The sequence below is a fragment of the Epinephelus moara genome, chromosome 14 (assembly GCF_006386435.1).
Source record: "Epinephelus moara isolate mb chromosome 14, YSFRI_EMoa_1.0, whole genome shotgun sequence".
Taxonomy (NCBI): domain Eukaryota; kingdom Metazoa; phylum Chordata; class Actinopteri; order Perciformes; family Serranidae; genus Epinephelus; species Epinephelus moara.
Window position 1 is genome coordinate 3,649,571 of NC_065519.1, and position 25,151 is coordinate 3,674,721.

At 40.3% G+C, this 25,151-nt stretch overlaps 1 protein-coding gene across 2 annotated transcripts in view; it reads left to right on the forward strand.

Annotated features, from left to right (window-relative positions):
* prkd1 (protein kinase D1) overlaps positions 1 to 23,490 on the forward strand; it is a 57,784-nt gene extending 34,294 nt beyond the window's left edge. For both annotated transcript variants that reach the window (XM_050062205.1, XM_050062206.1), the window contains 7 exons: positions 679 to 785; positions 2,772 to 2,933; positions 3,301 to 3,399; positions 9,316 to 9,476; positions 9,659 to 9,765; positions 13,022 to 13,107; positions 14,964 to 23,490. In XM_050062205.1, coding sequence (XP_049918162.1) covers positions 679 to 785; positions 2,772 to 2,933; positions 3,301 to 3,399; positions 9,316 to 9,476; positions 9,659 to 9,765; positions 13,022 to 13,107; positions 14,964 to 15,200 — 959 coding nt within the window. In that variant the 3' untranslated portion in view covers positions 15,201 to 23,490. The remainder of the gene's footprint in view (positions 1 to 678; positions 786 to 2,771; positions 2,934 to 3,300; positions 3,400 to 9,315; positions 9,477 to 9,658; positions 9,766 to 13,021; positions 13,108 to 14,963) is intronic.
* Positions 23,491 to 25,151: the final 1,661 nt, after the last annotated feature.

Below are 25,151 nucleotides of genomic sequence, written 5' to 3' on the forward strand. Positions count from 1 at the left end.
GTGGTGGACTCCACACATGGTGCAGAGCCCCCCAGTCCTCTGGGCCTGAGGGATCTCCAGGGCGACGTCCCCGCGGGCAGACCGGACACACCTCTCAGTGTGGAGGCTCCCCATGAGGAAACACTGGAGCTAAAAACTAAAAGACTAAAAGGCAATATGATAAGATAAAACAAATATGAGATAAAACAATGATAAAATGCATAAAAATGTAAGATTAGGAAAATTTAAATATTTAAAGATTAAAATAATATTAATAATAATAAATAATAAATAAATAAATAAAGATTTAGAAACTAAAATGCATAAAGATTTAAAAATAAATCATTTAAAAGCATTAGAAAGTAAAAAGAACATATAATAGAAGAATTAATACAATACATCCAAACAAAGTGGACATAGAATAAAGCCCCGTCTCCACCAAACCCTTTCAGTCCAGCACCTCTGGAACCAGCAGTAACCCTTCAGACATGGTACCTAGAGGGGACCAAACATGAGGACGGTAAGGAACAGTTCCATTGGTACCATCCACAACTTTTCACAGTGGAAACTGAAAAAAAAAGCATACCGAACTGAACTGAAGTGCTTGGTTGAAATGGGGCTTATGAAAGATGAGTTTGTTCATGACGTTCATGACGTTCATGACGTTCATGACGTTGATTTCCATGTGTTGTCCTGCAGGTAAACACAGAAAGTCCGGCCGAGACGTCGCCATCAAGATCATTGACAAACTCCGCTTCCCCACCAAACAGGAGAGTCAGCTGCGCAACGAGGTGGCCATCCTGCAGGTACACACACACACACGCACACACATACCGCAGTGCTGTCGGCAGTGGGTGAGACTTCCTGTCGCGAACGACTTCATTACCGTGGCAACACTGTAGGGGTGTGACATCCCGTAATATTCCAGCGCTGCTCAACCTGCAGACGCTGCTGCTGCTGCTGCTGCTGCAACACACACCTGCACAGGAAACACTGTTCACTTCAGTTCAGATCTGCTCTGTTCTGTCTCAGGAACCTTTTGGGAATATTCGAATTTCAATTAATTTTAATTTCTTCACGTTGTCCTTTTACCACGATATCAGTTCTTTTCACAGACACATGAGCAGGTGAATATTTCATTAAAACAGACTCAGAATTTAAATCTATCACTGAAGTTGTTTCCAGTTTTATAATTTATTGGAAGAAATATTATTTGTGTGAAAGCTGCTTGTTTACAATTTAGCACAGGGCTGACTGAATCATATCATAATGTTTCCTCAATACAAAAGCCTAAAATCATTCTGGTTCTTAAAACGCTCCTTTGTGGTTAGTTTTTTCCATCACTGATCACCAGGCTAAACACATTATCTACACTCTGTCTCTTCCTGCAACACATCCAAAGTCTCTGAAATTGCATCCATGTTTCCCTCACTTGCGTCTTTTCCTTGCGTCTTATGTTGTGTTCTCACCGGGCAAGAATAAAACAATTACAGCAAATTAATTACAAGTAAAGTAAATGTAAAAAACATGATTAGAGCTGAATTCTGGCTGGGCGGCGCGATGTATATGACGCAAATTACCCACCACGAATGAAGCAATTAGCGAGACTTCATCATAGGCTTATTCGTGAGAGTTAAAAAATCTGAACTTCAGCGACCAATTCGCACCACGATAGCCAATCAACATTGAGATCCTCCGGGGACATATGACACTGAGAACGCACCGATGGCAGGTCATTCATCATTGACGTGAGTCAACACAAATATTAAAGTGTTCAAACTTGCGTGAGTAATGTTGTGTTCACACCGAGCACTATACAAATTTTTGTGTCGCGAATCAATCAAGTAGCTCGAATTTTCACGTTGCTTTCCTTGAGTGAGTTTGAACGCTAGAATATTGTGTGTTCACTCATTTCAGATGCCCGAATAAATCACGTCATAAAAATATTCTAGCGTTCTCACTCGCGCAAGTAGCACATTGCGAAAATTTGCGCTACTAGCTGAATTTGCGATGCAGAAATTTGCATCGGTTGCTGAAGTTCGGATTTTTCAAGTCTCACAAAAAAGCATATGATGCGAAATCACGCTACTTACTTAATTTGTGCCGCTTAATTCAGGTATTTTGCGTCGCATCCATCATGTCCATCACGCCGCCATCTGATCACTCGCCACTTCACATCTGATTGCGTCTTTACATTGACTTGACATGTAATTCACTCATGCAAACTGTTTTATTCACACCCAGTATGAACTCAACATAACGCAAAGCAAAAATTCAATATTAGTCCCTCCCACCTATGGAGAGATGCAAGGAAACTATTCAAGGAGAGAGGAAACGAGGAAATGTGTTGTAAGTGAAATGAGATTGTGAATAAAATAACAATATATCAAATTTAGGATTGTTACACTTGAGTTTAATCTCTCATCTGTCTTCACTCCAGTATGATGTGATGTATCAGATCAGTCCGATCAGCTGCAGTGTCCAATCAATATAATACGGAGGCGTGTCGGCTGATAAAAGACTTCTGTGAAGGCTGCTCTCGTGCATCGTTGATCCTCAATCCTCTGAGCACAAATAAGAGCTTTGGGACAGTCTGAACAACTTAAGTTTCCAGCGAGGATAGAGGAGCAAGGAAATGACAAATACAAGACTTGGGATGTACCCATGGACTCAGACAGTTGGAAAAGTCGCAGAGAGAAATCCTTAATAAATGACATTTAGAGAATGACCACATCCAAACCTGAACTTCCTGAACCTTGGATAAAGATAATTTCCTCCCCTCCTTCCTCCAGAGTTTGCACCACCCGGGCGTGGTTAACCTGGACTGCATGTTTGAGACACCGGAGAGAGTGTTCGTCGTCATGGAGAAGCTCCACGGAGACATGCTGGAGATGATCCTGTCCAGTGAGAAAGGACGACTTCCTGAGAGGATCACCAAGTTCCTGGTCACTCAGGTGACACATACACACAAACACAAAGAGTGTGCTTTACACTTTTAATGCTCTTTTTTGAGATCAGATAGCTCAACACGCATAATGTGAGTCAGTGTGAATTGGTTCTGAAGTTCTGGACAAACACGAAAAGACTTCCTGCTTCATGTGGTGGAGTTTGTGACGTTCGTCATTCAAACAGGGACTTGAAGTGTGGAGAAATCCAAATAACATTTCAATTAAATAGTCACACTCCTGCTCCCCAGAGGATGAACCCTGTTGGCAGTAATGACACTGTGACTTTTCCTCCAGCACCACCCTAAAAATGTCTCTCGTACAGTGAATTATTACTGACAGCTTTGTTGTGTGTGTGTTTCTGTGTCACTGTCAGATTCTTGTGGCTTTGCGTCACCTGCACTTCAAGAACATCGTCCACTGTGATCTGAAACCTGAAAACGTCCTGCTGGCGTCTGCAGACTCATTTCCACAGGTACTGAGTGTGTGTGTGTGTGTGTGTGTGTGTGTGTGTGTGTGTGTGTGTGTGTGTGTGTGTGTGGCTGAATTGTATTAACGGCCTCTTTTGAGTCTTTTTGATGTGAATTTCTATTTATTTATGTTTTCTGAGAGAATTATGCAAAGTTATTCAAGTGCTTTCAGTTTTTGTTTTTGTTTCATTCTTGGTTAGAAAATTATTTTGTATGAAGCCTCCGTGTGCAGATTTTTACATTTATTTGAAAGTATAATTAATCATATTTACCCTTCTTTTGAAGCAGAAACTATTCAAATTTTTCTTTTCCCATATTGACAATTTAAAGGGGAACACCACCAAAATTAAGAATTCCAGTTTGCAGTTCCCATGGCCTATGAAAGTTCAGTCAGTATTTGTGAACATGAGCTACTCTCTGTCAAAGCCAGAAACCAGAGACCCCTGGATGCTCTCAGTGTCATCTAGAACAGTGGTTCCCAACTGGTGGGTCATGGTCCAACAGTGGGTCCCAGGTCCATTGTGAATGGGCTGCAAGTGACTCAGGATCATGTCAAGTTTGGAAAACCACTTTTTATTTAGAAGTACAGTGAATCGCCAGCACAGAGGTTTTATTTTGAAGTGCCATTTCCTGCTGTAGAGTGAGTGACTAACGGACAGCTACTTGACAGAGACAGCAAACTAGCTCAGTGACATGGCCAAACACAACACTGAATGTATTAAACTGTGTGGACATTGAACTAATGACTAGGGAGAAATCTGGACCCTGTGGCTGCACCAGTTGGGAACCACTGCCCTCTGAAATCACAGATATGAGTTTTAGCACACTAGTTTTTGGATTTCAGAGAAAGTTGTTCATGTTAACTAATATTCTAGTAGAGTAGTAGACAGTCTTAGACCACAGGAATAATGTGTGTGGATTTGAAAAATGGGCTTATTTCCCCAGTAAATCTAGAACGTTGGATGTTTTTGAAATAGATTTTTCTTTTTGTAGGCAGACGCCGAAGTTATTGTCACCCCAAATCCCTGACCAAAAAGCCTCTGGGATTTTTCTATTGGATTTTGGATTATTGCTGAAAATAAACTCTCTGCAAACAAACATTTATGATCCTTCCACATTTTGCTCAGCAAGATAATCTTCACAAATGAACACCTTGTATGATCTTTGAGGTCTAAATGCAATTGCCAGGAGTAAAAAGCTAACGTCAGGTTATAAACAAGTTACACTACAGTCACATGACTAAACATCCCTATCACATAGAGGCTGTAATGCCATATTCAGTGTGGTGATGTTCTGATGTCTCATTTAGCCACTTGCACCTGCCTTTTTAATTAAAAGCTTTAAAATTCGCAGTGGGGTCCTTACTACTGTTTTGTTTTTTTCATAGAACAAAATGTGAAAGTCTCTTTTGTGTTAAAGGGATAGTGCACCCAAAAATGAAAATTCAGCCATTATCTAATCACCCATATGCAGAGGGAGGCTCAGGTGAAGTTTTAGAGTCCTCACAACACTTGCAGAGGCTAAAAACAGAGTTCAGATTACGTTTTTCCAAACAACTTTTTATGTCGGGGCTTCAGGACACTTGGATCACTACGGACGAGCAGTATGGAGATATTTTGTGGTTTCAATCATGTGTTTTTGGACGTTTGAATCTGGGGCGCCGTCAGCCTCCATTAGGAGGTGTTGTGTTGCTACCCCCTCTCCCCTTGGATCTCCGCAAGGGATGTGAGGACTCTAAAACTTCACTAGAGCCTCCCTCGGCATATGGGTGAGTAGATAATGGCTGAATTTTCATTTTTGGGTGCACTATCCCTTTAACCACAGACCTTATTTCAGGCATCTAACCAAAAACCCATTCAAAAACCAACTGACTTTGAGACGAGGGAACCAGGAGTGCAAAACTGTTATCTCATTTTTGGGTATTAGGACTCATTTTTGGGGCACTCTGTTTGACACATGCTGGGGTGGGCTCCAACTTATATTAGAGAATACAGAAGACCGCAGGATCATGGACAAAATGTTAAGGCTCAGCAAAAACCTACAACCCAGAAGCATAACTGACACCAGGCTGGTAAAAATAAAAGCTTACTTGAGGTCAGAATCAGGCAAAAGTTGAAATGGCTGTAACACTGAGGCAGAAGCACCATGAATGGAAGTGAGCCAGTGTGTTTGCTACTGGGCTGACGGGAAGTGGGAACAGGTGTGCAGGTGGGCAGGGAGGTCAGGTGAGGGAAGATGGCAGGAACACAAAGGTTACTGCAGGGCAGGTGAGAGGAAACTTGGAAGCGTCTGGCAATGTGACAGTAAAGATACAAAACTATTTTAAAACTCTGGATGCGTGTTGACCAAACTCCAACAAGATATATATGAAATAATATCAAGGAAGACTCAAATATGGAGCTACACAGTACATATGAGCACAGAAATGTTCACAGGTGTTAAACACAACCAGGCTTCATGATACTAGGAGATGACATGAACAGAAAGATATGTGTATGTATATATACACCATAATTTAGGCCACACACACACACACACACAGATACGTACATAGAGGTGGAACAGGAAGCTCCAGACAGGCAAACAAACCAGACGCAGACAGTCGGTCCATTAGCTTTCAGTGTAACTATTAGCAGCTTTCTGCAGTTTTCAGTCTCCTCTCCAGAAATAGCTGTTTGTGTCAGACAGACTGTTAGCTGTTAGCTCTAATGATGCATCAGGCCGGCTGTTGGGCTCACACACTTTACTTTCTGTGTATAAATCTGCAGAGCCTGCTACTCAAATATCAGGAAACAAACAAAATGCTCATGTATTAAAAAGGTAGTGTGAAACTGCTGCATTAACAGTAGCTCGGGCGCTAACGGAAGTTGGCTGAGTGAGTCCGCAGTTTGCTCATGGATGTATAAGGTGCCTTAAACGTAGGCCATGTTTTTTGCGCTCTCCAATATATTGTTTTCAATGTAGAAAAAATGCCGGAGTGACACTGTCACACACTTAGCAACCTCAGACGCAGCCTGCCTCCGTGCTCTTGAACATTGTCACAGAAAAGGCACAAGAGTAGGGCCCAGTGCCCGACTTAGCGTTGTCTAGGCGGTCAAAGACACGGCATGTGTACAGCCGCTTTGGAGAATTGGACGCAGCATTGAACGCATTGCCACATTTATTCCTATCAAAGTTGCTCAGTGGTGTATGACGCCAAAATGGTTCAAGTGCAGTGTATAAATCTACCTGAAAGATGTGGGGATGGTCAGCACTACTTCTGCACTGTGCGGCCAATAGAAGAGGCACACTAGAGATTCATGTTGTGTTCACACCAGGCGTGAATAAAACAATTTCCGCGAGTGAAATAATGTAAGTCAATGTAAAGACGTGATTAGACGCAAATTTCTGCTGGGTGCAATCATGGACACGATGCAAAATATGATGTGACAGGAAATACGCAAATTAAGCGGCACAAATGAAGTAGTAGTAGCAGTAGTAGTAGTAGTAGTGCAATTTTGTGTCATAGGCTCATTTGTTAGACTTGAAAAATCTAAAATTCAGCAACCAATTCGCGCCTTGATAGCCAATCAGCATTGAAATCCTCTGGGGACATATGACACCAAGGATGTACCGGCGGAAGTTTACTCTGTTGATTCAGCAATTTCCCGCACATCAACACAAAATATTGTAGCGTTCAAACTCGTGCAAGTAACGCAACACAAAAATTCGCATCCCGTTTGGTGTGAGCACAGAATTACACTGGTTGAGCATTCAGCCGGCTGAATGGCTAACTCCCGTGTTAGCACTCTGTTAACTTGAATCAGGATAAAATTATTTAATTGTTTGGCTCATCTAGACTAAATGTTTTTGGACTGAATGGATCAAATCCCAATAATGAAACGAGTCAGTTCACGGGGGTTGTGTGCGCTCAGAAAAACTTGCTGGGCATTTAGCAATTAATGATAGCAAGCGAGCTAATTGTATTGTGACTCTTAAAGTTGGTTTTAATTGTTTTCCAAACCCCACAAAACAAGACCTTCCGTTGCTAATGAGCTAACATTTGTCAGCAAGAGAGCTTACATCATCTAGTTGGCACATTAGCTTAGTAGCCAACCAGCAGCCAAGGACTATATTAAAAAAACTGTCCAAAATTTGGTGAAATAGTTATTCTTCAGTTTCATTTATGTGTGTCAATTGCAGAAATAAGTCCAGGACGTGTTTAGCCTAGCTAAGCACAAAGACTGTAAACAGGGGGAGATTAGCCTAGCATGATCAGAAGAGAGAAAAATAAATCTGAAATCGGGTGGAATTGAGTAATCTTCATGGTGATGATCATGGTGACAACAAAAATGGCATACTTATAATGCCTGAAGGTTATGCTAACAATAGCTAACAAGCTAATTGTCGTCTCCAAACCCCCCAAAATAAAGACTTAAGTTGCTTATGAGAATAGCTGAATATTTGCTAGCTAGATAGCTAACATTATCTAATTTGTACATTAGCTTACTAGCCAACCAGCAACCAGAGCGAACGTGTGATTAACTTAATTATTTTTAATTCATATAGAACACAATGCTTTGTTTCTTCAGACAACAGGGCTGTTATTTTAATGTAGAGCATCAGACGAACTGTCCAAAATGTGTAGCTTTGTGTGTCCAGTACAGAAAAAAGTCCAGAATGTGTTTAGCCTAGCTTAGCACAAAGACTGGAAGCACGGGGAAATTGCAAGCCTAGCATAATCAAAAGAGAAAAATAAATCTAAAAATTAGCTGGAATTGAGTAATCTTTAGCCAAAGTGATAACAAAACATTAAGAACAAAACGGGACGGTTATGCTAACAACAGCTAGAAAGCTAATTGTATTCTGACTCTTCAAATCTATTTTTCTTGAACCCAAGTTGGAGAGCTAACATTATCTAATTGGTACATTAGCTTGCCAGCTAACCAGCAGCTGAGGGCTATATCAAAGGACCTGTCCAAAATGTGGTTAAATTCTCATTCTCCAGTTTCCTCTGAGCGTCTGGTACAGAAATAAGTGATTTCCTGGAGGTTTTACCAACACCTGAAACAGTGTCAGTCCACCTACATTAGAATGTGCACCTGAATGAGGAGAGACCGTCTCTAAATCAAAGGGAACCCAAAATAGATGTGAGCTGCAGTTTCGATGCTGAAGAGCACTGATTCATCACAAGCGGACTGTGAAGCGAGCCAACGTATCCCTGATCACTTCCATCTTTCTCCTGAGTGTGTGTGAATCATCCTGTAATGATCGCAGCCAGCAGCTCTTCACTGTCAGCAGCTTCATCACACTCATCCTCCTCCTGTGTTCACATCTAAACAGGATGATTGAATGCAGGGTTAACCATGGCCCAGGGCCAGAAAAGTTACTCTGTGTCCACCAGTAATCGCCTGTAGGTGGCCCCCTGTGTCCACTAAGTTTATCAAGTCTCTCTTGAGACTGGGACTGCGTGTCTCGATGAGATTACCTGGCTAAATAAAGGTTAAATAAGTGAAAGTACCTCCAGTCTGAGCTTACGCCAAGGCAACGTCACAGTACCACAAACATTCTGATTCATTTGCTTCTTTTTAGTTCAACATTCTACAAAGACAGCAAACAGTATTCATCCCTGTTGAGTCATGGTTCAGGACCATGGCATCTTGTTGTCCCGGTGACAATAGAAAATGTGTTTGAGAGGAGCACTGGTCTTCCCTGGACACCCCCGGGATGAAAGTGTTTTGCAATGGAAGTGAACTCCTGGCCTTTTCCTTGACACCTCACTTGAGCCAATAGGAGCCTTCCAAATCTGTTGCTATGACCTCGACATTTCAAACCAAAGATTTTAAGAGTGTCAGTGAGGTAAACCACAGGGTAACCAGTAAGAAAAGTCATTTGTCATGTGAAATTTATTTGAAACACACCTCTGTCCTCACCTGTTTCAGGTGAAGCTGTGTGACTTTGGCTTCGCTCGGATCATTGGCGAGAAGTCGTTCAGGCGTTCGGTGGTTGGCACGCCAGCGTATCTCGCTCCTGAGGTCCTGAGGAACAAAGGCTACAACCGCTCCTTGGACATGTGGTCGGTCGGAGTCATCATCTACGTCAGGTAGGAGTCTCATCTAGCTCTTGATTTTTAACTTTTTTGTTCTCGTTTCCAAAATTTGACCAATGAAATCACTTCAATATAAAACATACAAAACTATAATCATCGTCATTCCATAATTATTAATCCATACGAAATTACAGGTTTAATCTGCAATGGAATTTCTGTTTTCGTGTGCTCTGCAGTCTCAGTGGGACGTTCCCTTTCAATGAGGATGAAGACATCAACGATCAGATCCAGAATGCTGCCTTCATGTACCCTCCTCATCCCTGGAAGAAAGTGTCCCAGGAAGGTATGTAACATCGGGGACCACAACCACAGCTGCCGAGTGGATCTTAAATTCAATCAAAAACCCAAGAACAGTGATTAGGCCATACGTTGAACGAATTCTGACGTCCAAATTGAGTACTAAATTGCTCATGCTCGTTCCCTGGAGTCTCGTTCAGACTCGTGTGAACTTGGGCTGCTGTCAGTCCTAGAGTGGTCTCCTTTGGTCTGAATCAGGGACTCATGTTGTTCCAAAGTTGTATAATTGCCTAGAGTTGGTTCGTGTTCTCACGGCAGCATTTACAAGAGGACCAGATCAAATGCCTTGTGTGAGAAAGCTGCTCTTGATTGGTCAGAATTTCCATGTGGGAAAAAGAAGAGTACACTTGCAAGATAAATGTGACACTTTCTAATGTCACAATGGAGGGACAACTACGCAGGGACAACTACGCAGGTTGATTTTAGCGCTGCTCATCGTGGACTATATTGCTGTCATAGTTCATTGTAGTCAAACCATACAGTCTTGTTGTATGTAAATGCTGTATACTGAATGTGATCAAAACCAGGATGTCTAAAAAACAGGGATAAAAATACACCTGATGTGTCTGTAATACACCTGAGGGTGGCTACAGAGGTCGCTTTGTAATGAAACCATGTATCAGCCGTGCTCTACCAACAAATATAAATAGCGTGAACATCCCCCGTAATGCCATGATCATAGATGAGCGCTTTGTTTCACCTCTCTGTGACTCGGTGGTTATTTTTTGTCCTCAAACATCAGCGCAGGTTATTATTTCCTCCTGCTGCAGTATGATATCTCCAACACGTCCTTGAAGTCAGTTCCTCTGCTGCCGCGTGACTCATGTTGTTGTCGTCATTGTCTCTAAAAGCGTCCGTCGTGCGTGTTGGCTGGAGTCGTCCTGTTGACTACGAGACAGATTTAAATCAGCCTGACTCACTCGCTCCTCGGCCCGGATCCCCGAAGTGCTCTCAACCTCCCCTCCACCTCCTCATCCCGCCACAGCGACTTCAGCTGCGCTTCAAAATAAATGTTGTAAAAAGTTGTTTTCTGTCAGTCGCAGGAGGATTAAATGTCAGAGAATAAACTGTGAGTGCGTCAACAAATCTGCATTTTCAAAGATCACTTTAAAAGAAGACACTTTAAATGGATTCTGTTATAGAACTCATTTTTTTCCTCTGCCCACAAACGCAATTCAAGTTTCATAATGGTGACACTGGAATAAGTTATATTGTTTTATCATCACCATGCTGTGAACGTAGACTGAATATTATGCAGCATCTGTCAGAGAGAGATGCAGCCTGACAGTCTGATGGCAGCGAATTATAATCTGTGTTTCTGACTGTATCATGTGCACTCTGACAGTTGTGTTCAGGGGTACAGATACACTACTTTTTAAATGTTTATCTGCTGCCAGAGCTTGATGTGGTCCGTCAGATGTCTATTTGCTTGGTCTCGGTTGTAGAAAGTCCTCTTTACCAACAGATAATGTTTAGTACAAAGGGTTTTTGGACATGGAGAACAAAGTGTTGTATGATGGTTCAACCAGACTGACGACTGAAAGAAACAAAAGCTCTGTTTCTACTAAGTTGTCTGGTGCAGTTCAGTCCAGTTGTGGATGGTACTAATAGAACCGTTCCTTACCGTTCCCATTTTTGGTCCCCCCTCAGTTGGGGTACCTAGCACACTAATCTGGTACTAACAGGTTGAGCTAGAAACACTGTACTGGCAGTGCTTCTGTACCTGGCTAGCTCTTTTAACCGTCACTACATGAGCTCGCTGAGCGTTAGCGGAATGACCTTTTGAGAAGTTGTCATGTCACTGGTCCTCAGCAGAGCACAGTGACAACCTCTTCTTGCTCCTTGCCTGTAACGTTACTCCGCTGGTATCGGCCAGCTGCTCCTCTGTCCATGACTCTTTCCTCCTCTTCATTAAGTTAAGCACTTTGTACTTTTTATTTTTGTCTCTGACCTTTTCTGCTCTACCTTTTCTTTTTTCAACTCCTTTATCCAACTAGTTTTTATTTCCGTTAACTTTACTCTATGCTTAATTTAATCTAGTTTCCGCCTGACGTCAGGTATTACATGATGGACTGATTCACTTGACAGAATGGGGGGAGGTGAACACGGTCAGTACCACTGATACTCAACGAGATGAAACGGTTTTAGAACACTGCAGAGAAAAGCGTCAGCGGTGTGAACTGGCCGGTCTGAGCTCAACTCAAGTCAGCTGATGGCGTCATCTGCAACTCAGCTGGTCAAATCGCTGGCGGCTTGTTTTAAAGCACGTCACCTGTTTCAACAGCCAATCAGCTTGTAGTGAAGTCCGCTGGTCAAGTCGGTCAATGTGCTTATGCCCCGCCCACACACACACATTCTCACTGACTGATGAATTGGTGCTGGTTATTTATATTATTGNTTCCTGTCAACGTCACAGATCAGAAGCACAGAGAGTTGTTGACTAGAGATGATACACCGTCTCATCATGTATCATCACTGCGCTTCACATTATAGGTAGTCCCTTGAAAATTTGGGGACTGTGTAACCTCTTATCAGATGGACTGTTCCAATATCAAGTGGGCTGCAGCCGGCAGGTCTTTCTTTTTTCCTACAATATTTTTGTTTTCAACATTGCTTGCTGTGGCCTTGCAGCCCACAAAGTGGTCCGGCCCATCTGGCATTTACCATTATTACCCAATGGCCAGTCCGAGCCTAGTTGTAGACATGGTCCTCTGAGCTGCTGTAGGACAGACTGACATCGCCATCCTTTGGCCCCACTGCTAAAAAAAGAAGTGCAGATTAAAGGTGGGTCATGTGACTCCCCTGTGAAAGAGGAATGAGGGCGGGGATAAAATATCTGAGAGAAAAAAACCCTGAGAAGCAGCGAGAGTCCAGGCAGTTCTTGGAAAGAGAGTGAGACGGACAGATTTGGGGGGGGTATTCATGTGCTGGGCCATTCATGTGCATAATGCCAAGCGATGGAGGCCCCTGTAGACCTGAGGGGCCCAGGGTCCTCAAGCTGTTCAGACCGCTGACCCCTGAAGAAATGTTAACATCATGTTAGCTTTGCTCATTAGCCCCAACTGGCCCCTCACCACAGGGGGGGGCCTGACCCTACATCCTCCTCCTCCTCCTCCTCCTCCCCTTATTCATCCCTCACTCCATTGGGCACTCGCTTTACCTCAAACTTCTCTCGCTTATCACTTCTTCTGTCTTTCTTTTTCTTGTTTCCTCCTTTCTTTATTTTCCTAACTTCCTTGCAGCGATTGACTTGATTAACAACCTGCTGCAAGTGAAGATGAGGAAGAGATACAGCGTCGACAAGACCCTCAGTCACCCCTGGTTACAGGTAAGACAATAAAATAATTTATTCTCCGTCATTTTTGGTGCATTTCTGGCATGTTAAATTACTGTAAAACGTAAAGACTTAACGATAAGTTAAATGACCAAACTTCAATTCTGCAATAACTAAATATTCGTGTTAATACTAAATTTAAAGGCAAGACAAAATGTTGGAAGACAGCTGGGGGATGAAACATTGGGGTTTTAGCAATAAATACCAGACTAAATAACAAGTTCTGCAGTAAAGAGCTCAGTTATAAAGATTAGACTTAAAACAACAAAGATTAAAGACTGAAAGTTAATTAAAAATCAGTGGTTGGTTTGGATCAAGCAAATCAGAGTGGAAAACATACAAATTTAAAAGTGCAACTGTTTTTGATGTGTTCTGTTTTGCATTCATTAATTTGATTTTACTTTTTGTTGTTAAAAGGTTTTCAGAAAAGTCTGTGTAAATGTGCCAATTAATTTTACACTATAGACCCTTGTGGAGCCAACCACACGATGACGTCACCTCATTACCTGGAGGTGCAGCTGCCTCTCCCCCACAGGGCTGTAGGCTACACAGGAGTGTTAAAATGTGTTTGTCTTGTTGTGTTATTGGGAGCCAGAATTGAAGGAGTCATGGCTCAAAACCAGCCGCCACTGCCCGTCAACAAAAACAAAGACAACTATGGTTAAATGTGATAAGACCAAAGGACTGGACGGAGGCCATCATCAAAAATGCTCACATGTGCAGCGCACACTTCATATCAGGTTAGGGAAAAAGTATTTCCTGTTGTAGGGATGAATAAGGTTATGTGTGTGTTAAGGGTTATCATGTCCACCTCATCAGAAACTGGGGAGGGATTAAGAGGAATATTGGATTTCTCTGGAACGCTAACTTTTTAGCACATTAGCTAACGTTAGCTTTACTCTGAGTAACCGAATGGTACATTCAGACAGCGTTACAGCGCAACGAATTAATGAACGGTCCAGTTTGTGCCGGAGTGCACTCCGACACAGAATGAGTCTTTCCGAACGCACCCTATTCAGAAAGACACATCAAATATTTCTTAGACTCCTCTGCGTAACACTTGAGGGCGCTCATGTACCACCAGTGGTACACATACGATAGTTTGGGAACCAGTGGTGTATGATGATAAGGCCAGTAAATGTCAAAAAGACTTGCCTAAAGCCCTTTCCTCAGCTGAATCAAAAGGTCAACAGATGAAGGGTTTTGATCGTTGTACAGAATGTGAGCCCTCAAACAAAGTTCTGAATTTGTGCTACATAATTAAAATAAACTAACCCTAAACACTGTAATCCTTAGTGTGCCCGAGTAATAAAATAGATTTTAAAAAAAATAGTAATAATAAACTTAAATTCAAAAACTTTGATGGAATTAAACTATTTACTATCAAACTTCAATTAAAGGCCTAGTTCCTTTTAACTAGCCCGATATGGCTACACATTTTGACAAATAAAGGCCTGCCTCAATTAGAAGCCTGGTCTGATTGCCAAGCAGTTCATTTTCGTTATAGTTAAGTTCTTCAGATATATAACCAGGTTGCTAGCTATGTCAAATTATGTGTCCATTTCTTGATTGCCCTGCACGTTATTCATCATCCTTTAGTCCACAAGGTTCCTCAGATCATGATTGATATATTATCTGAAGCCTAATTGTTATACAAGTAATATTCATGCTGGTTTAAACAATGGATCTTTGCTGAGCAACAGTTTTGTGTGAAATGAATTAAAGGCCTGTCCCTAATAAAGGCCCATTGATTTCAGTGATTTAAGCAAATAATAGCCCAGGCAATTGAAGTTTTACAGTAAACATGAACAGCTCTGTATGTCTGAGGGTGCGTTTGCCTTCTTCACCAGGACTACCAGATGTGGCTGGACCTGAGGAACCTGGAGTCCCGGATGAACGAGCGCTACATAACCCATGAGAGCGACGACCTGCGCTGGCATCACCACGCCCAGGTCAGCGGCCTCGACTACCCCTCGCACCTCGTCAACGGTCCCCCCCGTGGCGACAGCGGTCAGATAATGGAGCATCATTACAAGGAGCAGGAGGAGGAGCTGGAGACCCTCAGCGAGAGGGTCAGTGAACTCTGAGGACGGAACTCCAACAGGAGACGAGAAACAGCAACTCCAACAAAAGAAAAGTAGAAAATTAATTGAAACGCAAATTTAGATTTAGAATTAAACCCAATAATTGGTTATTTTTTATGGATATGAGGGAGTTTAAAGTGTAAACCTGCCCTTATTCTACGAAAGCGTACTGCATTCACAAAAGAAAAAAATTATTTCATAATAATGACTTAACATCTTAAAATTTCATCGCCTATATCTCATAATTATGAGAAACATATCTCGGCTAGTTAGCTTCAACAGGGAGCTTTGTCTCGTTAACATCCTTGTTTTGTCTGTACAAGGTCGTAATTATGAGGAAAGAATCTTAAAATTATTTCTCATAATTATGAGATCCCTGTTTGTATTGTAAATATTTGATCCCGTCAACAAGAAATCCTTGTTTTAATGTTTAAGTCGTTCATCAAGATCATTTTTCATTTATTCCTGTTACAGGGTTGAGATCTTTTGATTATTTTATCAAATAATTACAATGTCCTTTTTTTGTAAAATTGTAAAAAAAAAACCAACAACTAAGATACGGATCTTATAAGTACGAAATGCTGAGTCATAAGATAAAACAAGTACCGATAAGATGATTACGAGATAAATATCTCCTACAGTGTCCATACCTTGTAATTGCAAGATCACGTTTTATAATTTCTTTTTGCCTTGTAACAATATTTATCTTTATAAATTAGATTAGAAATAGATAAGATCATTACAACATTCTTACCTTGTATACACAAAACAAGGATCTGTAACTTGCGAATGTATTTCCGAGTATGTATACAGTCACATAAAGTTTTTCTTTGGTGATTATAATGCAGGTCTTAAGCCTCGACCCATCGACTTATTTGTCACAGAGGCTAAAAGTCGCACTTCTTCTTTGAGACAATCAGAAAAAGACGCTACAATAAGCAGCTTTCATTTACATTCGGAAAACATGAAACCTCCCAGTTTGTGCCTCTGGTGTAATCATCACTTTTCTACATAAAAGACTTTGCACTGATGATTACAGTCAAGTTACGGAAACAAGCCACGGCTTTAAATTTAAGTAAATCATTTAAGACAGAGGCAGATTATTATTAAAAATTTAATAAGACATGTCCATAATTTCAGATTCTTCTGTCAATAAGTTGTAGTAGGATTTTGTTAAGTTCAGCTCTCTCGGCCAGTGTATATTCTAAAACTTGTTAAGCCGCACAACTAAGAAAAGCGTCATTAATGTTCATCTCCTGCCTTATTTTTGTTTTTTGTTTTTTTGGGGTGTGTAATGTGTTACTATATAAAGCCGTTTATGGAATTTCAACTCCACTAAGGACCGTTCACAAATGTAGTTCCAGATGTTTTCCTTTGTAGGGTAGCAATGATGTGTCCGGGGTTTCATTCCAAAAGGAGATATCCAGAATTATGGAGGTTATTTATAAAGAAAGCAACTGCATCTTTGAAAAAAATTTCACCATGATGGAGTACTGTTTTCTGAAAATGGATATGTAGCATTTTGGAATGAAGATCCTCAATCAGTTAAAAAAAACAAAACAAAAAACAGTGCCAACAAATACCAAAAAACACCCTATTAACAGTTATCCAACACTGACGGAAATGTTAAGATAGTTTTGCATCACCAGGGTTTTGTTATTTCTTTTAAAGGCTGTTTGGACCACAGGGAGGCGACAGTAGCAAAGCTCCCATTTCAGTGGGTGTTGCCAACTGTGGTTTAACAAAACAGCCATCTGTCACGCAATCTTAATTTTTTTTGTTGTTGTTAAAAAAACTGTTACTAACTTCAGTTTAAGTTTAAAAAAAAAAAAAAAAAGTAAAATTGTTTGTTTTTTTCTAAAGGTATTATACAGCATGGTGTGTGTGTTTTCAGTTGGACAGGAAGTTCACCTGAATGCTACGTAGCGTCTTCTGTAAACAGAATGAATGTTGTTAGTTTCTCAGCATCTTTACTGTGCAAATAGCCCAAATACATACTGTTCTAGCTTTGTATGGGATATAACGTCAAGGCCATGATCACACTGGAAGCTTTTCAGAACGTGTCAGCTGAAAATTTTGCTGAGTTAGCTTTTTGATTTTACAAGTTTTGAGAAGCTTATCTGGCTTTGAGTTGAGTTTTAAATGTCAACATTAGCTAAAGAATGTCAACGTTAGCTAAAGAAGACCGCTAAGTTTGCTATTGTTAGCAAGGCAACATGCAAACTGCTTTTTAACCTGTTTCTAATGACACAGTTTTGTTTTACGTTTTAGATTAGAGGTAAAAAACAGGTCTGATCATGGCCTACAGTAAACCCTGTTGGTCCAGAGTTGACTTGCTTACTGATAAACAGTATCTGGAAATGCTGCATTTGTGTTGCACAGTTAAACAAAATGCTACCATCCATCCATCCAACCATCCATCCATCCATTTTCAAATGCTTATCCAAGGCCAGGTTGCGGTGACAGCAGGCTAAGCAAAGTTAACACTGATGAATAAATGGTTGAAACAGTTAGCTAAAAGTATTAACGGTAGGTTAGCTAAAAGTAACTAAAGAACAGTTTAAATAGCATTAGTTAGCTAAAAGTAACTAATAAACAGTTTAAATAGTTAGCTAAAAGTAACAAATAATGATTGGTTAGCTAAAAGTAACTAAAGAACAGTTTAAATAGCATTAGTTAGCTAAAAGTAACTAAACAGTTTAAATAGTTAGCTAAAAGTAACAAATAATGATTGGTTAGCTAAAAGTAACTTAAGAACAGTTGAAATAGCGTCAGTTAGCTAACAATAAGCCGATGAAACAGTTGGTTAAAAGTAACTGACAAGCAGTTGAAACAGCATTAGTTAGCTAAAAGTAACTAATTAACAGTTTTGAAAATAGTTAGCTAAAAGTAATGAATAATGATTGGTTAGCTTAAAGTAACTTAAGAACAGTTGAAATAGCATTAGTTAGCTAACAATAAGCCAATGAAACAGTTGGTTAAAAGTAACTGACAAGCGGTTGAAACAGCATTAGTTAGCTAAAAGTAACTAATGAATAGTTTTTAAAATAGTTAGCTAAAAGTAATGAATAATGATTGGTTAGCTAAGAATGACTAAAAACAATGCTGATATAGTAGTAATTAGCTAAAAGTAACTAATAAGCAATTGAAATAGTTAGCTGAACGTGATGAATAATGATTGGTTAACTAAAAGTAACTAAAGAACAGTTGAAATAGCATTAGTTGGCTAACAATAAGCCGATGAGGTTGAAAGTAAGTGACAAGCGGTTGAAACAGCATTAGTTAGCTAAAAGTAACTAATGAACAGTTTTTAAAATAGTTAGCTAAAAGTAACGAATAATGGTTGGTTAGCTAAAAATGACTAAAAACAGTGCTGATATAGCCTTAGTTAGCTAAAAGTAACAAATAAAGACTACTAGCTATCAGTTGAAATAGCTTTAGTTACCCAACACTGATGAATAATGGTTGAAAAAATTGGCCAAAAGTAATGAAATAGTATTAGGTAGCTAATGGATCAACATTTTAAACATCTGACAGGGCTGTTAACACAGAAGGGTTTTTTCTGAAATGCTTTCTTACCTTTGTACCTTTGTTTTGTTTGGATCACATCCAACGTGAGTTCCAATTTTCTGACGATACCTGCAATGTAGGATAGTAAGGATTTATCACCTCCTGCCCTTCATCATAATTTCACAGATCATCTTTTTGGCCATTCACTTTGTTACGGTGTTTTAATAAACATGGATTTTTTTTTTTTTTTTGTATAAGTACCAGAAAATTAATCTTGTTACACTGATATAATTACTAGTACATCCCCATCTGTCTCGCTGTATTTCTGGCTTCCATGCAGTAAAAACTAAGGACATTTTAAAGTTTTTTTTTTCCCACTCACATCATAAAACATGACTTCAAGCCTTTTTTTTCCAATTTATTTGATACTTTGGCACTTGAGCATTCAAAATGTCATATTTTTCCTTCATGTTCCTCCTACAATTTTTTTCCACCAGAGCACATGGTGGGCGGCTGTAATGATTACAGCAAATTAATTTTAAAAGTTTATAGTTTATTGGCCTTTGTGCTGCTCAGTGGACAGTAATGGTTGAGAAAAGGCCTCCCGTTACGCTCTACAAGATGTCTGTTTACCGATAAGCAAGGCAGAGTTGAACTGCCACATTTTGAACTTCTCCCATACAGACACAAAGGAGAACAGCATGTATCAGGGTTATTATATTATTATGATACTGCCATAGATCTGAAAAATAAGGGCTGTTTCTCTGAAGCCTTCATGGCCTTGTCTTCTTTGTGCCTCTCTCTTGCTGATCAATGCTTCTGTCTTCTTTGACGTTTCAGCTTCACCTGGAACAGAAATGTCACCTGTCTCTTATGTTTCTCTGTGAAGAGGTGACTAATCAATTTGTTTGAATACTTGTTTTGTAATTGTGTGTACAATTGGTCCAACAGTGGTGTTTGCTATCTATTTTTAAGAAGCTGTAGATGGCTGGTGCAGCTCCAGGTGTTCATCCACGCAGCAACAGTTTGCTACTGAAGGTATACACAGGAAGTAAGGACTCATAAAGGGCAAGGTGAGGCAGGCAGTTCTCATGCACTGTTCGTACATTTTCCTACGAAAAGTTATTCACCAAAATTTGTACATATACTTTGAAACATGAGCCAGTAAGTCATGCATCACCCACGTATTTTGAAACGCTACGCTGATGGGAGTGAAGACAGAAGTTGTCCAGAAAAGTCAGGCTAGGAGGCAGGTTCGGGTCAAAAAACATAGGACATTCCCCAGGAGACGGGTATTGGGAAGCATGTGAACTTGAGTGAGTCATTTAAGGTATGTCATCAACATCAACTCATTCTCACTACCAACTCGTCACATGTCACCACTTGGTCTAGGGACTTTTACGTCTACATATTACGTGCTAGGTATCCTGGGTGCGTCTGTTGTTGACACTCGTTGTGTCATTTTACACCTGTTACACGCATCACGTCTTTTCAAAATAAACCTCCATTTTAACAGGAAATGTACAGTTTCTGCTCAATAGTTGCAGTCTTTTTCAAGATAAACTTACAATGTCAGTAAAACACTGCATATACGTTTATTTTATCATTCTTCGACCACTTCGTCTTTACGAGTGCCTGGTAAGGAGGCAGGTTGGGGTGGTCAATAGGTCTCAAAACATGGGACTTTTCCTCGGGACTTTACCCAAGTTTTAATAACCTTTGGGTCATTTTAAGGTACGTCATCAACATGTTTCTTTTCCTAAACCTAACCTTAATAACTTTACATTAATGTGTAACTTCACATTAAGTACGTAACGTCTTTCATGGGGCACTAATTCGTAGCATATCATACGAACTGTTGTATAAGGACATGTTAGAGGTTATATCAGGTGACCAGGTAACAGTACTACTCATTTTCCCATAGATCAAATACAAAGAACGATAAGTTTGAGTTCTTGGGTGTTCAAACTCTGCATGTTGAACTCGGGAGTCCAAACTCAACACTTGGGAGGACGCAGAAAAATTAAATGGACACTGAGATGTGACATAATTCCTGAGATCCTCACCTTGAAATTAAGAAAGGATCCAAACTTCTAGATAGATTTTTCAAGCATGTATAGTCATAGATATTTTTTCTTTAGTGATTGTAATGCACTTCCATAGTCCTCAGCCTTGACCCACTGAGTTATCTATCAGAGAGGCTAAAAGTCGCCCTTCTTCTTTCAGACAATCAAGAAAAGACGCTATGGTAAGCAGCTTCCATTAACATCCGAAAACACGAAACCACAATTCCAAACTTGAAAATTACTCTGACGGTCAAATGTGGTCAGCTGATACATCTGTTACCCTCATTTTAATGTTTATGTATAATATACTGAATCAAATATCATATGCCACACTGCAAATGCTTGATTTTGTTTATATATATTTAATAATTTGTATTTAAATGTGTTAAGATCTGTAAATAACAAGAGCCACAACTACATAAAGGCGGAAATGCTGTTATATAACGTTCATTTACCTTCAGTCAAACCGATTTGGCAACTAAAAATATATATTCCGAGTCATTTAATGTAAAAAAGTTACTGTATTTTATGTTTAAATGCTACGGAGACATCAGAACCACCAGTAAATAATCAAGGGCTTCTTAGATAAGACTGTTCTCACCAGGGTTGACAACAGATATTGCAATCAGGTTATGAGATGCTAGCGGGTCCTCATATCACCAAAAACACAGGAGAGTTGAGGATTCCTGTAGAAGTCTTAGCTGGTTTCATGGACATGTCATGGTGAGGACAACACTTGGGAGGTCACTGCCAAGAAACATTCCCGCACACAATCCCCTGAAAAAAACACAACTTGACTTTGTTTTTGTGTCAGTTAGATAAAAAAAAATAGGTATACTATGTCAGTATTTTTTTCTCAAATGCATGGACAGATATGTGATCAGTATCGAACACCTCATATCTGATTTTCAGCAAAAGGTGAAGGTGATTTCCCAAAATGTCGAACTACTCTTTGAACGCAAGTATACCTTTACCCGAAGCCAAACTTTACCTCTAAATATTTCAGAAAGGAAATTTCTACTTAAAAACCTTGCGTCCTTAAGTTTGGGGTTTGGGTATCTCAAGACCGTATCCATCAGCAGTGGATTATATTCAAGATCCAGGGATTTTTAAATTAAATTTAGGACTATAGACTGTCCTTTGTGTGAAAGGTCACAGGTTTGATGTTGTGAGTGTCGCTGTAAAACAGACTGTAAGCGGAGTCATCTCTCGTTTTCCAAGGTCCTATGTTCCCCAGCTCTGTACTCCTTGATTATAAGATATAAGACATTACAGACATTGGTAAGGACTCTCTTCACAGTTCAAATTGCAAGAGCATGAAGGGAGCTAGATGTTATAAATGCAGTTTAAATGGTAAAAATCTGTTAAGCTACTGTGTAGATAAAACTGTCTGGCCCACAAATATGAGGCTATTGGTATAGAACCTTTTAGGGGCAATGTCATAATGACGTCAGTTTGTTAGCAGGAAGCAAAACCTGCCTCTCCACCACAGGGCTGTAGGCTACATAGGAGTCTTAAGAAACTAGTAGGCAACAGCACTCACAAAAGACTAGAGTCAAAATCTGTTTTAACAGGGCAACACACGGCCAAACAAAATGACAGACGCATTTCGAAGGCTTGGGCCGAAATGCTTCTTTGAAGGCTTAGGCCGAAACATAGATTTGAACACAGATTTTGACTACTAGTTTCTTTGGAACTCCTCTGCAACTTGCACCCATCACGATTGGAAACATTGGACTTGTGCGTCCTCCTTCCTTCAGCCTTACATAGGAGTGCTAAAATGAGTTTGTCTTGTTGTGTTATTGGGAGCCAGAATAGAAGGAGTCATGGCTCAAAACCAGCCGCCACTGCCCGTCAACAAAAACAAAGACAACTATGGTTAAATGTGATAAGACCAAAGGACTGGACGGAGGCCATCATCAAAAATGCTCACATGTATTATTATTAGCTTACGTTACCTTTCGTTAGCAAAACATTCCGACAGCGTTACGAATTTATGAACGGTCCAGTTTGTGTCAGAGTACACTCCGGGACTCAGAATTAATATTTCTGAACGCACCACTCACATCATCTTCCTCCATTGTCTAAAAACAAGCCAACAGAACTTGCTAGATAGCTCTAGCTAATGTCTGTGGAGAATTGTTTTGCAACCAGCTAAGCCCCACCCACCAAACAACGTTATACTGTTTAGTAATAGTAAAAGGGTCTATAAAATAGTGTAACATCAGTAGGCTGTAAACTGATGGTGAAGGACTTCAACACATTGTCCCAGGAAAACATCCACTGAACATTTAATTTTGTAGGAAAAAAAGCTCCTGAGAACATGAAAGTCTTTGAAAGGCTTTAATGTGTCATGTTGGGAGGATATTGAGCTGGGGAACACAGAACCCTGGGAACATAGATTTGCTCCCCTGTAATCACTCTGGGTTAAGTGTGCTGGCAGAAGTGTGTTGACTTGGATTATAAGATGTGGCTGATGAACCGTTAGCTGTGCGTTTCAGCTCAGTATTAGTGGAGGGGTGATTCCTCTGGATGTCTTTAGCTTCGGGCTCAGAGCTGTTAGCCTGTGTGTCCATGTTGCTGAATGGTTGACTGTTTCTTATGTGGCTTCACTCCTCTAGCGTCTGTGCTCTGAACAACCTGCCTGAAGTGCTCACAAAGTGTTTGCTAACTGCAGGAACTTTAAAGATGTATTTTTTTCTGGATCATGTTTAAATAAAGACATTTTAAAATCAACTCAGAGGTGACTGTTGCTTGTTAAGTGGCATTTTCTTGAATCTCGTTCTTGTTAACGATTGGTTGACTCAAGGCCTTAACACACCAGGGGTCACATTTATAAAAAATATAGGATCAATACTAAAAATGCACGTATGGACAAAAGCCAAAAATGGTTATAATTTCTACAATCTGACTTCTACCTCACCATCTGTGTCGCCAGTTTCCCATCTCCAAAACTTTGGTAAGCATGGGTCAAATTTTCTCCCATCAAGTCTGTTTTTATAGACACAACTTTTCCGTGAGTAGTTGGGTCCGCCTCTCAGGCTTCATTCTGTGCGTACGCAATGTTTATAAATCAGACCCCTGTAGCTTTTTTTGTGTTGCGATGGATTGCACATAAATGTATTTTTGAACAGTTGTTCTTCCCCTGACTATCCACATTATTTTTAAACACGGAAGTAAATAGTGATCAACTTCCGTTTTTTTGTGCGTTACTTCCGGTCAGCCGCTTTCCCTCATGCTTTCCCTTACCGGAGCTAACGGTGCAAGCTAATTTTTTTCAATTTTCAGTTGTTTATGTTAGTCAATCAGTTAGTTAGTTAGTTAGTCTGTGTATTTTATATAGAAAACTGTGCCCACGTTTCCGTTATAACGGAAATTTATTTCCTCTAAACGCGAATAAATCGCATGTCAATCAAAAACTATGAACCAAAAAAGCACAATCTATCCCAAGTGAGACAAACTGCTTGATCCCCGTCTCCAGTGTACCAGCAGAGAACCTGCAGAACCGAATCAGCGAAAAAACATCCTTTCCGCGTTCCATAAAAACACACCGGGCTACACAGCCTCTCTACCTGAGCAGCTGAAGCTGCGGCTCGCACCCTCGACACAGACAGACGGTGCTTCTGCATGCCAGCCAAACGTGTGCACAACAGTGAGAAATAAATATGTGAGGTGTACGCTGCTTTTCTATCTTTTTTTTTCCTTTTCTTTCTTTCTTTCTTTCTGTCAGCGACATACACTCCTAACACAGGACGGGTTGTTTTTATTGACTGAGTTGATTATTAAGCCATAGTGATGTGCGGATCGGCTCTGATAGCACCCGAATCAGCATGTATGCATCAACCATCCAGCCGTTACAACATGATTGAGCTAGCAAAGCAGTTTTGTGTTGCTGTGTGTGGTATTTATTCAGTTTTGGGAAATCACGATGTCTAGAAAGCATCAGTGGCTGCAGCTGACAGGGACAGCTAACACTAGCAGCAAAGCTAACATCAGGATGTCATCTGTTAAAAGCCTCCCAGCAAAGCTAACATCAGGATGTCATCTGTTAAAAGCCTCCCATTGTCGAATACGACATGAAACTACTCCAGTTAGCTCAATCATGTTGTAACTAAGACATCTGCTGGAAAAAATATTTTTTTCACGGACCGTTTATTGAGTTATTGAGTTATTGCAGACACCGCTAACGGCTAACGGCTAACGGATAACAGCTAACGGTTAGCCCAGCTAATCTACGATAACCATGTTAATTACAAAACACACAGAAATAGTAATGTTTGTTCAATCATTGTGTTTATAGACTTTAAAAACATCAGATTAGTCTAAACGGTGATACAGTGACGTGAAAAATGTGATATATATACATACTCAACAAGGT